Genomic DNA, 17,029 nt, shown 5'->3' with positions numbered 1-17,029 from the left:
TGAAGATCCCATAATTGGCTGAAAAAGCAGCTTGCTTTTTGCATGCCATCCTAATCTAGAAGCTTTTCTAACTTTTTCGGATTTTTACAATAAATAATATCAAATATAGGCTAAAATTATCCAAAAAATCTAGTATTTTTGGATAATCCATGCAACTCACATCGTGGTCAATACAACAGTCGTTAGTCGAATGTCGCAGTGGTGAAGTGGATCATGTCAAGTTGTCAACACGTGATGGCATCAGATGTCAAGCTCACATCGAAAGCTGAGCCCCTGATTATCACCACAAGCTAGCTCTCTAGATGGGAGTTAAGTCCCTACTTCCTAGGCAGACTTTAGCCCTATAGCCTATTTATCCCCCTTCTCAATCTTTGAGTTGGCATTAGAACGAAAGCACAGTTCAGGGCGTGGAGCATGAGGAGTTGAGGCTGACCACAAGATCGAATCGAAGTTATCCAAGATTGTTTACCCAAGTGACTCTCATGAGATCTACAAAATAGCTACTAAGTGTGACAAACCCAAAGTCCATAGGGCTTGTGCCAATTGATAAGAGCTCCAAGACCCTGAAGTTCCCCTCATCTCCATCCAAATACACAATTGAGTCATTTGCAAACTCTGTGTCCAAAAGCTCCTCAAACTTTGGGGGTGGGCACCCTAATGCCACAAATACCTATAGATCTATCCCTCGAATAAGAGACCATGGCCTCTACCACAAAAACAAAGAGTTAGGTGCAAAGGGGGAAGCCCTATCTCATGAACCACCTATTATGAGGACATGGCTATGAGCTAAGGAATAGAAGGCCGCTATACCTGTGCCCCACTGCTCTGGAAAGCCCATCCTCAGAATAGTGTCCTCCATGAACTCCCAATCAACACTATCATAAGCCTTCTTAAAGTCAAGAAGTAGAACAATGAGGTCCTATCTCATGGGATGTGCAAGAGCTATGGACTATCAAATCGACTTCTAGCATGACTAAAGAGATCGAACCCACACTCGTAAGCTGAAAATCTTTTTGGATCTGCCGTTTTTTTAACCTGTAAATGTAAAAGAAACCATGATTAGGATAAAAGAAAGTATCAAACTGAAGATAAAACAAATTGCAATAGGTGCAAACTCATCCATCGTTAATTACTTAAACAGAAAAGGATAAAAATCCACCACAGACAGCTCTTTCAATAGGTTTACCTCTTGATATTGACAATCCCTTATGTTAAAAGATGCATCCCAACACGAGAAACTCTAGAGTCTAGATCACATAGTAAGGTGTTGGCAACTTCAGAACTACAGTTGCCAGTTCCTGGTCAGCAAGTGAATACACAAGAATATTTTTACTTCAGTTGGGTCTTCTGCTCACTTTCCAAGCTCTCTCGGCTTGTTTTGCTCACCTTTTCTGACTGCCTCACTCATAATAAAGTCCATATGCATTTGGGCTTTTAAGGATGAGTCACACCATCAATAGTAGTCCAAGGTATTATTGTTTTCATTCATATGACCACTTGGAGGTTGGAACTGCTTCAAAACATGAATATATCTTACATCCTATTGCATTCTCTTCCCTTGAACCAAGTAAATACTTTGCCATCAGGGAACTGAGCCATTCATTGTGATTACCTATGAAGGGACAAACATTCACATTCCAGATTGTTTTGATAGACCCTAAATGTTCCAATAGAGAGCAGTATGTTTGAGCATATTAGAATTTCAGTGGCATCTAATATGAACTGAAAATTAAAACAAGCAGCAACATATCCCTGTTAGCTTTGTTTCACCTATATGATTATTTATTAATATCTGAACCAAACAGAAAATATGGAATATTTTGTTTCAAATCAAAACATGGCTAAAAAACCAAACACAAACAATTTCGTCAACCTGTAACACTCCTGTTGAGAGTGCCGCTTGGAGAGCCTTATTGTGACCAGCTGGCCTTATTGGTGGGCTCATCACATACCTGTGGACAGATCTTATGCATTAATACAAGAAAAATGTTTTTTCCCTCAAGCTGTCTATAGAATGAAATTTGTTCAGGGGTGAGGGGCCTACTTGGCAGCAATGTCAAAATCTGGGTTCCTTAAGAGTGAATCATCCAATGATAGCCCAGATATCACAGGTTCACCAATAACCCGCTGTCCTGTAATCAAATAAGCTATCTTTATTTTATTTTCAGGCAGTCACAGCAGCCAGACAGGATTTAGTTGAGGGCTTACAGAAAAACTAACCAGCCTGTCGGGCCCTTGCAATCTCATCTAAAGCATCACTACTCATCACATGCACCACATATAAAGGTGTATTTACGAACTGTGCCAATCGGATAGCTCTTGATGTTGCCTCTGCTTCCAACTACAAAATCCAAATATCAAAATCTTCTAATCCCCCAATGAAAGCCTTAAAATATGTATCCCCCAAACAACATAGTATGCTCAACAGTTTTAATAATTCGTTTGTTTTCAAGACTTAATATTTCAAGAAATGGAGAGAACAAATACTTCAAGCTGAAAATGACAAATATTTAGAAAAGTACAGCCATGGAAACGTAAAAGTAATGGAGACAAGACTCGGGGTTAAAGATGCCCTCTCCCCCCCGGCTGATGAAAGCCTTAAAATATGTAAATCCCCCAAACAACATGGTATGCTCAACAGTTTTAATAATTTGTTTGTTTTCAAGACTTAATATTTCAAGAAATGGAGAGAACAAATACTTCAAGCTGAAAATGACAACTATTTAGAAAAGTACAGCCATGGAAACGTAAAAGTAATGGAGACAAGACTCGGGGTTAAAGATGGCCACCCCCTCCCCCCCCCCCCTCTAATCTGAAGGAATTTATTTCTACTCAACCCAAGTCCTTTAGGAAAAAGGTAAGTTACAATCAACCAGAGAGTGAGGGGGAGTAGTTCTCACTCTGACAAGATCATGTAAAGATGTACATGCACATATGTATCACTTCTTATACAATTTTTATTTTTATTTTGCAAGCAAAATGTGGCTGATTATATTACTCAAAAAAGTTGATTACAACGGAGTGCTCATGCTCAACAGACTAGCTAGAGCTGATGAAAGTCACAAATACATCATGTATACAAGCCTCTCAGGGTGGTCTGGGGGGGATGGGGGCAAGAAGCCATGGAGGGGGGTGTATCCCCATCTGGGGCTGCCTGCCTGCATCACGAAAAAACAGGTCCTGGTCTCCCCAAGTGCACATGAAATGACATTGGAGCTCTTGACGAGCCCTGGACTCGCCCTGCACCTCATCCCATCGGCCACAGAGGGAGTGGATGATGGAGGTCCAAAGCTTTGCTAAGGTCGCCTATACTGAAAGTCTCTCTCCGCCGAAAGCCTCCTGACACCACGCTTTCCAGATATGCCAAGCAGTAAGACTCCCTATGATCTCCCATACCTCAGAGTGGTCTATTGTGGACTCCGGTACCTCGCAGATGGGTAGAGCCTCCAAACCGACCGCTACGCACGACCCTGCCTCAATAATGAATATCGTGTCCTGCATCCCGGCCTCATATAGAAAGTGACGACCCTGGCTAACTACCTGCCAGCAGAAAGCTCCCCATGAGATATATCCAAGGCCGGGTGCTATACAACGAAGGATGCGGTGTACTCCTCTCCACACAAGCTGCGCCGCCTCACATGACCAAAGGCTGTGCTTTGGGGTTTCCAAAGGCTGCTGTGTGCAGCGCTTACAATCTCCCTCCTACATCTGGGCAAGCCAACTTCCCATCACCAAGCCTCCATTTGCCACCAGCCGTAAGAAATACAATACCCTCCTCGACCTCTAGCTATCCCATAGATGGTGCCAAAAGGTCCGTCGGAAAGGCTCCGTGATGTTGTGCTCCGCCCAGTGCCTGCTACTACGTGACGGCACCCAATCCATATCCTCTTGCATCAGTACGTATCTGCCAATCTTGGCAGTGTACTCCAAGAACCTCGATGGCTTTGTAGTCGGCCATAGCCACTCTCCCGAATCCCACTCCAGCTCATCAAGTGGCCTGCCCTCCCAGATCCAAAGGCACCACTCCCTAAGCTCTGCCCCGAAGACAAAAGGGTCCAGCCGCCATCTCTTCCCCTGTAGGCCAATCACCCGGATCCTCCTCCATGATAAAACAACTATCCCCTCATCTTACTGCCCCCTCTGTCAAGAGCCAAATGCCCCCCCACTTGATGGTGAAAAAGGTCCCAGGTGGTGCGTCACCCACTCTACCTGCCACCTGTAGGGGATGCCTGCTCGTGAAAACCTAGCAACCCATACCTCCCCAAGCTCTATTTGCTCTCATATCGAGGGAGCAAGCCACTCCTAAGGTATTGCTGCACCTATCTCCCTTCTCCTCAATTACACTTCTCTCTAGAAGCCTGATACTCGCTACAACACCTCCTCATCCACCATCCTGTACACCTCCCGCCATGTTCTGATGGTACAAGTTGGGCCAGCCTCCCAACCAGCCCACTGGATGTGGGGGCGCTCGCCAATCTGTGCCCCTTCCCAATCTCTGACCTAGGGGTTCCAGACCACCGGCTGACGGTCTATCTCCTCATGGCAGCCTGGGGGGCTTTGGATTAGGGCCTTACGAAGGCCCTGCCACACGCGGAGCAAGCTGTGTAGGAAAGGTGATCTGGGCCAACGTGAAGATCCATCTCAGGGATGGCCTCCACTCACCGCCAAGCCTCAGTCTACAATCCTGAAGACCCTCCTACAATAGGACCTTCCAAGTCTGCCCTCCTGGTGTGAGGCCACGGACAACTAGCTTGAAGAGGGCCATACTCTGATACTCTGGGTCTATGATCCCAAGCCCTCCTTCTAACCGATGCAGTATGATAGTAGCCCATGCCACCTTGGCCTTAGAATCCCTGGAGCCATCTGACCCGGACCAAAGGAAGTTTCACACTAGGTGGCGAAGCTACACTACACAGGATGAGGAGAAGCACCAACACAAGGCAATGTACCAGGCCGTCGCTAGGAGGACCTGGTTAACCACTAGGGCTCGGCCTACTAGTGAGAGGCGAGCCAAGCTCCAGTAGGTCAACTTCCTCTGAATAGAATCAAGGACTGGAAGAAATTGCTGGGCGGGAGTGATGTCAAGTCCCACCTGGAACCCTAGGTAACGGAACAACCTGCCCTCTGCTCACCCATCTAAATCCCAGGTGGATGCCCCACTCCGTACTAGAGTCTGGGTCTGTGAGGAAACCAACCAACTTTTGCCAGTTGATTTTTCCTCCTGCTGCAGAACAATACCTCAAGAGCCAACCTCACTCTCTCTAGCATCAACTCATCGTCCTCTATGTAGAGTGTTGTATCATCTACATACTTTGAGTCTAGCAACTCAGTCTTCTCTCTCACTGGAAGTCGAAGGCCACGTAATCCACTCACACGTGACCTGAGGAAGTAAGACATCGCCTCTTCAAAGAGTAGAAACAGGTACGGGACCAAGGGGCAGCCCTACCGGACCGATCTCTCCAGTTGAAACTCCTCCCCTCGCCAACCGCCTATGAGAACCTTGCTGGTGGCCAATCTGTAAAGTGCGTAGACCCCGCAAATCCAAGCCTAGGGGAAATCCAACCTCGCCATGGTGCCCTCTAGGAAGTCCCAATCCATCCTGTCATAAGCTTTCTCGAAATCCAAGAGTACTACGGCTAGTCTCTGCCCACTGTGCTGAGCCCACTCTGTCGCCTCAAAGAAGGTGAACACATTGTCTAGGATGCTCCTATCCTAGACAAAGCCTATCTGTGTGTCATGAATGATGTCTGGAAGCACGAGGCGTAGTCGCCTACTAATCATCTTTGCCAATGCCTTATAGGCCACTGACAATAAGGTGATCGGTCTCCACTGGGAAAGCTCGAACTGGTCTCCCCCTTTGGGGAGAAGACTGATAAGGCCTGCCGAAAGACTCCCTTGCATGTGCCCTGAGGTGAAAATCTCCTAGAAGGCTATCAGTAAGGGGTCTTCACCACCCACCTCCAATAGGTAGTGAAGAAGGCCTTAGAGAGGCCATCCTCTCCCGGGCATTTCTGCCCGTCCTGTGTATGGAAAGCCTCCTCTAATTTCTTCTCTGTGAAGGGGGCTAGGAGAGAGCACCCCATCTCCTCAGTGACGAGGGGCAGGATGTGATCCCAAACCTGATGTCTGCAACACTGTCCTCTGCGGCTAAGGATGTCTCCTGCTAGAAAAGGCATCTGTAATAGTCGGTGGCAATCTCCATCACCTCGTCTGCGCTAGAGCGAATCCTCCCATACTGATCCTGAAGGCTGCATAACTCCTCTCCTGAGGTTCGGGGCTGGTGTGCCTAAAAGAACTCCCTGCACGTCGTATCCCCCTTCCGCGCCCAAAAGGCTGCTGAGGTGCGGAATGAGAACTCTGAGCGCCTGTCCTCTAGGCCGGCGATGGCTGCTCATGCGCGCACCGCTTGTGCGTGGAGAATGAGATCCCCTAGTGTCTCCTGTAGTAATCTCTACATAGCTGCTATGTCCCACCGAAGTGCTCTCTCCTCCTCCCAGCAGCACTGTTGCCTAGCCTGTAAGGCTGCCTCCTGGCAGATACTACTCGACGCGGCTGGGACCTCTCCAACCTCCTCTGCGATCTGGTCTCTCCTGCTCCACTCTCTAATCCAAATCTGCTCAGTTTGTCTCTTCACCTCCTCTCTCCTGTAGATCGACTCATGGATCCGACAAGATCGTGTACCTAGGGAAGATGCTAGGCGATCATGTGTCAAGAGGACCGGGCAGTGATCGGAAAGAGTGGTGCCAACCAACTTCCCTATCTGGCCACCGCGAGAGCATCCCCACTCTCCCACATAGAATCTATCCAACCACTCTAGCAAGACTCCGCCTAGCCACCTGTATCCCCACGAGAAGTCCAACGACCTTTCCCTCCTGTGGAACGCTAGGTCTCTCCAAGCATCGCGAGCTCCTACTTCCAGTAGGAAGACCTCCCATGCCTCCTACTCCTCTCTAGCCATGCCGTGGTAGTTTCTGCCTCTACTCTACTGGTCCTTTAAGGCCTCTAGGTTGTTGAAGTCTCCTCCAACAATCCAGGGGTCCACCTCTGGGAGTCCTGCTGCAATCTCCACCCAGAACTTGCTGCGTGCCCTAACCTCAGTGGGAGCATAGATATTGAGAACTCCAATGCACAAGTCCCCAATATCCAACCTGACCCGTAGAACCCTCCCTGCCACAATCGCCCCATGATCCCGTACGCAGGCGGTAAGGCTCGGGCCAATAGAGGTGCATACACCTCCATTCTTGCCGTGGGCACCGATGCCTTGTTCCCAGTAGAGGTGTGACCTGCCTGGGAGAACCTTTCCTACCCAATGGGCCTCGGCGGGGGTGAGCTTGTGCTCCTGCAGAAGCAAGATGTCTATCTGTCCCGCAAGGGCTGGCTACAACTCCTGTCAAACAATCAACTTCCTAGAACCACGTGACCCACTGTAGTGGAGACTATTCACATTCTAGGATGCCAAGTGTAAGCTCATGGGAAAACTTGTGACTCACCGAACAAGTATTTGTTCGGTGTGGAAAACTTCTCACTCACCGAACAAGTATTTGTTCGGTGTGGAAGCTGTTGTTGAGGATGAAGAACTAGGGGGCATACAAGTACGCTTTGCACGCCTAGGACGGCGAACTCTAGCCCCCCATGGTGGCCCTCGAGCCGGACCATGGGGGTGATAGATGCTCCAGGTCGTACTACCAATGCATCTATCAACCACGCTAAGAATCGTGACTCTATACACTGGTAGAAACAGGCCATCTGTGCCAGGGGACACTCGAGCACGGGGGGAGGGCTAGTGGCCCAGGAAACGGGGGGGAGGATTGCTGATGCGAGGAGGATGTAGGCATGTGAGGCTCATCACCTCCTTGTGGGGGTTTTGGGGGGGGGTTGTGTGGTTGGGTCTGGGGGGGATCAACTCTACCGAGTGCGGATTAGGGGGGGGTGCTCGACAGGGGAGGTGATGGGGAAAAAGAGGATCAAGGGATGGTGGGGTGGTGAGAGGCGCGTGGCAAGTGTGGGGGAGGGCTAGTGGCCCTAGAAGAAGGGGGGGGGGGGGGGCTGCTGTGGGCCAAGGTCAGTGGGGGGATCCATGGGCGGGGAGGGGGGGGGCTGTGGACCAAGGTCAGGGGATCCATGGGCGGGGAAGAGCGGGGGGGGTGGGGGGGGGGGGGGGGGGGCCAAGGTCAGTGGGGGATCCATGGGCGGGGAGGGGGGGCGGCTGTGGGATCTCAGGTAAGGTAGTCTGTGGCATGGATGGTGGATGTGGGGGACTGCGTTCTTGCCAAGTGGGGCGGGCAAGGGGGGGTTGCGGAGTGCTCTGCCGAGGGAATGTCGCTTCCCCTCCAGCTCCCTGCTGACGAGGCTGTGTCTGAGGAGTTGGCCGTGGGCCCCCCTGCCATCTCCCTCTCTGTCGTCTCTAGACCCGTGTAAAGCCGTCAGCGTCCACCTGCGGACTTGTCGGCACAGCCGCTTCAGCTCCGAAACACGTGCAATCTGTTGCCTGATGCCCAAAAGTCGTGGCAACGCAAACACTACCCTAGTTGCCCAATCACAATGACTTGCTACCTAAAGGAGTGACCTCCTCCCTCAATCTCTAGGAACTTGGGTATACTCTGTCTTTCACGGTCACTCGTACCTTTGGGACTCCTGCAGCTGTCACTGCATCCGCGAAGGAGGCAAGAACTGTGCCGACGAGCCATCCAAAGTCCACTAATTGGTGATACTCTACTGCCAGTTCGGTGAAAAGTAAGGTGACTGGATGTCTCAGAAATCTATTATGGAGCGCAAATGTCTCCACTGTGAAGTCGCTATACCAAGGAACCATGTAAATGACCCCCTTCGTGGAGGCATAGGACGAGCTCTCCACTAACTTACGAGCTGCGTCCGCAGAGGTGAGTCGAACCATGAAGATGCCTTAGCCCATGAGGACTGCCTCCACGATATGCGCTGTGCCAATGCGCAACATGGAGTGAAGCCAACCCCGCAGCTAAGCTCTCGATGATGGGGAGTGTCCAACGGCCTAACTAAAGATCCTTATTTCTTTCAACTCTAGCTCTGTGGCATGGACGGATAAGAGCTGTTCCTCAGAGGATGATGCACAAGGTGTTTGGCTGGGGGGCACTCGCAAAATGCGGCAATGTCTAACCAAAGATTTCCATTGCACGTCCCTGCACTGAGAACCTACCTATCACGCTCTTGTGCTACAGGAGGGGGAGTTGCTACAGGGGAAGAGAACAACTGGAGGGGGAGGGGAGTTGATGGCGAGGACGCAGAGGGGGGGGGGGGGGGGGGGGGGGGGGGGGCGCGGGGAGGAGGGGGGGTGGGGGGAGGGAAGGAAAAAGTGCAGTTCAAGTGGAGGCGGAGGCAGAGACGGGAGGCAGCTTCACGATGCGATGGCAGGGAGTCCTTTTACTTCCTATACAATAAAAAGAATTGATTTCCTTACAAGATGAGAATCAACCTTTCTTTGCTGATGAATAGCAATACATCAATATGGCTTGCTTCTTGTTCTTGAAATGAAAGAAGAGCTTGAGAAGGAGGGACTATAATGAATTTACAAGTCTACTGCCTTATAAAACAACAATGAAAGAAGAGGGCATATAGAGGTATTCGAGAATGGAGTGGAGGGTAATGATGTAGATGGATAGGGGCAACTTTAGGCTATCTTCAGCTGCTGTACAAGAGTTTACAACCAAGAAAATTGATGTAAAATGAGGAAAAGCAAGCTCTCTTTTTTGAAGAAAAAGGAGAGCTAGTATACGCGGAAAAGTGAAATAGTACAAGACAAGTGTGGGAAGTGGTAGGACACTTGGCATCTTATGTGACAAGTGTCTTGATCTCATCTCTATAGCCTTCCTTTTTGGATTAAGTACTATCGAGAATAGAAACAACCAAATTTAGTAAGCATTGCCAAGACACAAAAATTACTACTTTTAGAATGTCATTCCTATTTTTTAGGACTAGCATTTTTAGACCCATCCAAGGCTCCTAAAAATTAGGGAACGTAAAGACTCTTTTGGACAAATAAAGAAATTCAAAGCTCTTGAGCCTGTGGTAGCTATGCTCCCCCAACCATCATGCTCCTACCACTCCACTTCCACCTAGCATCACTACTCCTATCAATTCAGCTATCCTTCTTTCTTGCTTCCCGCCTTGGCCCACATTTTCTCCTCCTACCTCATCCTCTATAAGCATTCCTTATTTCCTCATCCCAATAATGTTGCATCACCCCTCCTTGACTTTGTTTTTAATGGCCTACCCATCAAAGTCCCTCTCTTTTGCCCACTCCCCATGCTAGTCTCCCAACTCCACTTCAACACGCTCCACAATCCTCCATTTCTTCCTTTCCGAGAGCATCTCAAGCCCTATACCTAGAGCTCTTCAATTTTTTCAACCTTCTCCCTGCTCCAACCATACATCACTACTTCTCTACATATGTCCCAATCCCTCTATCCCACATGCATTGCCCCCCTTTTCCATTTAAGATTCCCCATATTTGGAGTGACACACTACCAAAGTTTATTTTTGCTTAGTGTCTAATATGGCAATGTTAAGTCTACATATTATAATGCACCCTGACACCACCCACATATACGTGCTCATATATCGGGCAGGTGACGAAACAAGTGGAGATAAATCAAGGTTAGGGAAGTGTGTGCAAGAAGGATCATGAGAGCATGCGAGAAAAGGATTGTGCAAGAGACAAGGCACGCGTACATGGAAGATAAAATCGATGGTGGGTCATCATGTGCAGGTCATAGACAGCAAGATCACTCTTGGTGGTGTTTTGTGCAAAGCTATCTAAAAGAGATGGTGACACGGCAACATTACCTGAACATTAGTCGGCCAATTTCCATAAGAAAATGGCGGCTGGTTTATGTAATTAAATGAAGTGACAAACATGGAAAAGTTAGCTGAAATAATGACGAGTCCATTGCACAAATCCCAAATCATGGATAAAATTGGGATGGTGACCTATGAGGGCATCATGATGTTCATCTTGGTAGCAATAAATGAGCAATTCTTCTTCTTCCATTTATGCTCAGTTACGAGGAGTAACAAGCGAGTCTACCTACGTGCTAAAGTGTGCACAAGATCAAGGTCAGCCAATGTATTCATGGCTTGATTGAGATGAAGACTCTTGGAGGTAGACTGAGACAGAGTGAAGGGCTGTCCCGAATAGGACAATTAGTCGACTTCTTGGATTTGAAGTTCGAACTACTGACCAATTGGGCCCATGGAGCCAATAATTGTGCATATCTCTACTGATTACTTTAATAAAGATTTGAGGATCTCTTCCGCCTTTCTTGGATTTGTGCATTCAAACTATGTATTTTACAGTTTGGTATCAAAGCCAACTCTCAACAATGGGGAGGAGCAATTGAATCAAATAATAAAAAATTTTGTTGCTTCTCTACACCACATTACAAGTTGTTCTTTCCCCCAAACCATGGACACATTTTATGAGCATGCTTTGTACATAGATCTTGCGATGTAAGTGGAGGTAGCACAATGATGGCAAAGGTGACATGTTTAGAGGCAATATCGCTTTGCCAAGAGCTCACTGTTCTCCAAAGGCAGATGACTTTCTCTCATTTGACAATCTCCCAACTTCGAGGGGAGGTTGTTGACATGAAGCAATGCATGGAGCACAAATTAGAGCAACTTGAGCAATTCGTAGTCCCAGATTCAATGGACAAAAAGTTTAGTATGGTGGGCTCGTGCCACTACTCTCTACTAGCTAGCAATGAGAGAGGTGGCATAGTTTGGGTGTGGGTATCCCCATCACCAAGTTTACATAGAGGATAAAAACACACTAGATGGGAGCACTCACCTACTCCTACTCATGTTTCTAATACCTTCACTCCTCCATGAGGTGCCTCATGCCACCCCGAGTGTTTTCAACCATCTTCTATATATTCCACCATTCAATGGGACTTCACATCTCTCTCACCCAAAAGGAACAGGCAACAATGGTGAAGAAATTACCCATTCCGAAGTCAATGGCATGCAAGAGGGAAATCTTATTTACACTTGCGTAAACGAGGTGAACAGTGCTCTTGCTTGGTTATTTCAAATGGACGGGTTAAAGATTCTTCATATTCAGAATAGTCTATAGGATGGAGCAGCTCTGTTGTGAGAATCATCACTGAAATCAATTGCGGTGAGTACTTGGGCCAAGATGTGTTCAGCCATTCTTCAATACTTTACTCTAACAGACTACAAATTGCAACAATGAAAGGAGTGGGAGTCCTTAGGTAGAAACAAGAGAAGTATGTGGACACTTCCTTTACTCCCTTCACCAAATACTTATTGATATATCCCTTTCTCTTATTCAGGATGAGATTGTTTCCAAGTTTGTCGACAGCTTGCCTACCACCATTTTTGCTATCGAGGAGGCACAACAACCAGATTTTTGGAGCAGGCCATGGAGTTCGGAAGAAGTGCAAGAAGACAGGTCAATCTAACCAATCCACTACTGCTAAAGCCAAAGAGAAAGGCAAGTCCACAAGCAGTGTGGGACATGCTTCCAAGAAGGCAGCAATACTTCCAAGAAGGCAATAGCTTGGGAGGAGCAAAAGAAGCTAAAGAAAAGCATATCCCCAAGAATTTCCCCAAGAAGCCTAACTCAAGAGTCAAAGGACAAAACTTCCAAGGAGGGAAACAAGTCCATGGAAGTGCTTGCATCTTCATGCATCATGGCTTCTACCCTGAAGATAGCGCCCTTGGGAGATATGGGCTCTTCTTCCTTTGGGCAGTATGATCTTGTCCTTGTGCAAGCATTGGTTAAAGGCCATTTGAAACTTTGCTTGGTATGGTGGAGCATCTGAGAATTTGATCCAAGACATGTTTATTGAGAAATATCATCTCCAAACAGTCATAACCCATGGAGCTGGCTTTTTGGCCTACGCAAAAGATCAAAGCTTGAGAAATACCACTTAAAAGAGCAGATGGAGGATGTAGCTATCCAAATAGATGATTTCAAGGTTTGAGATACTCTTGAAGGTGGCTACTCTCCTCAACGTCAGTATGATTTTAGGGCAGCCATGGCTCCATGACCCTCACATGTGCACAACTTAATTAAGTATCTTAAGCATTAAGTTAAAAATTCATATCCTCATGATAGCAATAGTCACATTTTCTTCTTCTCGAGCTGCAGTGGCATCCTCCAACATTGGAGCTTTCGTAGTGTGATGCTTTAAGATCTAGAGACTGTCTCTATGAGCTCCCTTCAACCAACCCACTCATAGAGACAATGATTAGGGTTTTTCTTTGCTCTTTGGACATATATTGTTTCTTCAATTCATCGAGTTATTCCTTCATTCTACAATTTTTTGTTTTGTGCTTTCATGAGTTTTCTTTGAGTTTAGTTGTTTTAGTAAGGTTTGTACACGTTTTCTGTTTTCTTTACAAACCTTCTTTGAGTTTAGTTGTTTTAGTAAGGTTTGTACACGTTTTTTGTTTTCTCTACAAACCTTAAGGCATTCTCGCATGGTATTAGAGCTATCATGAGATTAGGAGTTGCACAAGCAAGCCTCACTAACTTTTGATATCACAATTTGATACTTCAAAAATCTCCTCAAAGCCCTTTGGTCTAAGTCCATCAATTCAGGCTCTCAGGATTCCTAGTCATCTTCAACAATGAACTCACAACCTTGAGCTTTCAATTTAGCAAGCCATTTGGAAGTAGCACATAGGCGGACAAGGCGGTTGATGCTAGATTTATTTATTTCCGTGTGTGAACACACATCATTGTGTGTAAAAGTGTGTGTATAGGTGTGAACACCTTTTACCCCACTTAGCATTTAATAAGGGGCAAAGGTATAGGTGGATACCTCAATCTATATATTCAAGTCCTATCGCTTGTACTTTCACCACAAACTGTCACATCAATTTATTGTTGGGTTTGACTCACACTTATGCTCACAGAGGAGTGTCGGTGATCCTTAATAGGACACTAGGGCACTTTTTACTCTCCTTACGAGAGGGTTTTTTCCCCAATTTTATTATCTATTATTTTATATGCCTATGTTACACAGTTTGGGCACTTATCGTATTTTACACCTTTCGAGTGTGAACACACGTTAGCAACCCTAAGGTTTAAGGGTAGTACTTTGTACTTGCACATTACACTCTTTTGATCATTGCATTGGGAGTCGTGTCTTCACTCTCTTCACTGTCAACTTTACTCTCAACTAAGCTTCAATCTCTATACAAACCCTTGCATTTGGTATCAGACCAGACCTACAGCTCAGCTGAGCACTTCACCACCACCAATTGAGCCGCCACTCGCATTGTCAGCAACTCCACCACCACCAGATGACGTAGCCACCAGCACTGCTACTACCCTATCCGCCTGCTCCAGCCCCAGTCTGTCAGCACCACCTGCACTACCTCCTGGCCTACACCCGCCAACCTTCAGCACCCTGCGGGTGCTCCACCTAAGCCGCCTATTCCACCTACTCCGCCACCATCTGTAGGTCCGCCTCTTGTGCCTCTGCTCCCTGGCATTGGTCTGCGTTGTCACCAGCCGTAGATCCACCTCGAGCTCGCCTGCCAAGCACCACCTGCAATCTTGTCCACCACCACAGCGTTGCCCCAGCCTCCAAGGTCCACCAACTCAACTTGGCCTTGTAGCTATGCTACTTGCCTCCACCACCATCAATGCCCTGGCTCACATGCCAACTCACAGCTTGTCAACTGTGACGGCCCATAAAGTAGGTAAAATACAAATTTATTAATTTTTTATTCAGATTTGATCTTCAAAAAGGGGCTTGTACCCGAGCAGTCTATCTCTATGTTTGCACATGTCTGGACACATTTATTGTAGAGATTTCGTGAATTTCGGGCCAAAATTTTGGGGCTTTTGAAGTCAGCTCAAACATGGGCAAATGTACATCAGGGTGAGTCTGCAATAGACTGAATTAGTGCATTTTGGACAACAAAATTTTGGGGCTTTTGCATTTTTTATGCTGTTGAGTAATGTTTGTGCATTGGACAGCATGCACATTGGACATTTTGACAAAGTGTGTTCAGATTTGCTAATTACAACAAGGTGCTCACTGTAATCTTTGAAAATTCTCAGATTTCAAAGCTGGTCTAGCTTTAAGTCTTGCTCTTGTGCTCTTCGATTAGTGACATTTATCATGGCTAATCAAGGACAAGGTGATGTATTCACATATGTATTCAAGGAGGATAGGTTGGATGGCAACAACTATTCTCTATGGTCTTTTATGATGAAAAATGTGTTGATTGCGAAGAATCCTTGGGATTATGTCAATGGTGCAAAGTTCAGCCTAGAGTTGTGGCTCTTGTAACACCTCCAGGAGGACATGGTTAAAGGCCCACTCAGCCTGCTCCAGCTCAGCCACTCCCTCGGAGATCAATAGCACAAAAGGCTTGGAACTCACAAGATGCTCAAGCATTGTCACTGATTGCATTGGCAGTTCAGCAGTCTATCATCCCACACATACGGTCTGCAGCTTCTTCATGAGAAGCATGGCTAACACTTGAGCAAATGTTTGCTAGAAACAATGAGACACGCATCTCTTTCTTGAAGAAAAAGCCTGAGAACGTGAGAATGGATGAAGGTGATTCCTTGCAAGATCATCTTAACAAAATTCGGGACTTGTGTGAGCAGCTCATGAATGTAGATGAGTATTATTCGAATGCGCAGTTGATCTCCACTACTATGAATTCATTGCTGCCCTCTTATTTGGCCTTTCATACGGCCTTGAATCTCACCGTGAGAATTTCTCCACAGCCACTTACTTTCCTTCACTTGGTTAGTTTGCTCTTAGAAAAAGAGCAAACAACAAAGAACAATGAGGTGGCTGTAATAGCCTCTGAGCAAGCTTCTATGGCAAGACAGAAGGGCAAGGGCAGCCAGTCTAAAAATACTTCGTAGAGTTCTGGGAGTTCAGGTACTTCACAGAGCAGCAAGAAACAAGGGACACGCAAACCAAGAAGGACCAAGTGCCACTATTGCAAGAAGCCAAGTCATTACATCACAAAATACAGGAAGCACATAGCCAAGGAGAAGAAGGAGGAGTCAAGGATATTTGTTTCTGATGTACCTTCTACTACTATTAAGTCCGCATCTTTTGTTGTAGACCGTGACTATTGTTTCTATACTTGCAATTATGACTCTTCTTGGGCTGATAGAGCATTTAGCTCTACTGAGGATGCTAGCACTTGGTTCTTTGACAATGGTGCTTCTAGGCATATTACATCCCACTGGGATTTATTTTCCTATGTTGTTGCAGCTCCTATTGGCAAGTCTGTGAAGTGTGCCAACAATGCATCTCACCTGGTTAGAGGTATTGGGGAGATTGTGTTGACAGCCATTGATGGCTCTATTCTCCATTTGCAAGATACATTATTTGTGCTAGGCATAAAGAAGAATTTGTTGTCCATTTCTTCTTTGGCAAAGTGTGGTATGCAAGTCACATTTGATAATGACAAATATATGGTCAGAGATAAAGAACTCATGACTTATGTTTTGAATGACACAATATGTCATAGACTATATGAGTTAGATGCTCACTCAGTTGATCAATCGGTCTATCTAGCATCTACTCTTACTTTTGCTATGTCACAAGTAGAGTTATGGCATACTTGCATGGGGCATGTTAACTATGGCAACTTGATGCTTATGCAGCATACACAGATGCTACATGGCTTACCTCTCTTGGAGAGACCTCCTGAGCATATATGTGAGGGATGCATTTTGGAAAAAATGCATCGTTTTTCGTTCCCTCGTGATGTTGCTTTTAAGGCAACTGCCAAATTAGAGATTGTGAATTTGGATGTATATAGCCCTAAGTAAACAAAGTCATTGGGTGGCTATTATAATTTTTCCACTTTCATCGATGACTTTACGCATTTTTGCTAGATCTACTCATTGGTGAAAAAGTCGAAAATGTATTATGCATTTTTGGATTTTGTAGCACTTGCTGAAATCAATCTAGCTACAAGGTTAAGACTCTCCGTTCAGATACACCACAACAAAATGGGGTTGCAGAGAGAAAGAATCAGTCAC

The 17,029-nt window shown here is 46.5% G+C and overlaps 1 protein-coding gene across 1 annotated transcript in view; it reads right to left on the bottom strand.

The window, feature by feature from the left end:
• The window catches only part of PYD2 (pyrimidine 2), a 116,520-nt gene that overhangs the window by 69,380 nt on the left and 30,111 nt on the right, over window positions 1-17,029 (bottom strand). Inside the window, exons 6-8 of the mRNA XM_087691402.1 lie at window positions 2,221-2,341; window positions 2,045-2,132; window positions 1,874-1,952 (exon numbers count right to left, since the gene is read on the bottom strand). Of these exons, the coding sequence (XP_087547528.1) occupies window positions 1,874-1,952; window positions 2,045-2,132; window positions 2,221-2,341 (288 nt within the window). The remainder of the gene's footprint in view (window positions 1-1,873; window positions 1,953-2,044; window positions 2,133-2,220; window positions 2,342-17,029) is intronic.

Source organism: Lygodium microphyllum, chromosome 13 (assembly GCF_053477565.2).
Source record: "Lygodium microphyllum isolate KBCC chromosome 13, Lygodium_microphyllum_v1.1.10, whole genome shotgun sequence".
Taxonomy (NCBI): Eukaryota; Viridiplantae; Streptophyta; class Polypodiopsida; order Schizaeales; family Lygodiaceae; genus Lygodium; species Lygodium microphyllum.
This window is presented reverse-complemented; position numbering and strand designations above follow the sequence as displayed.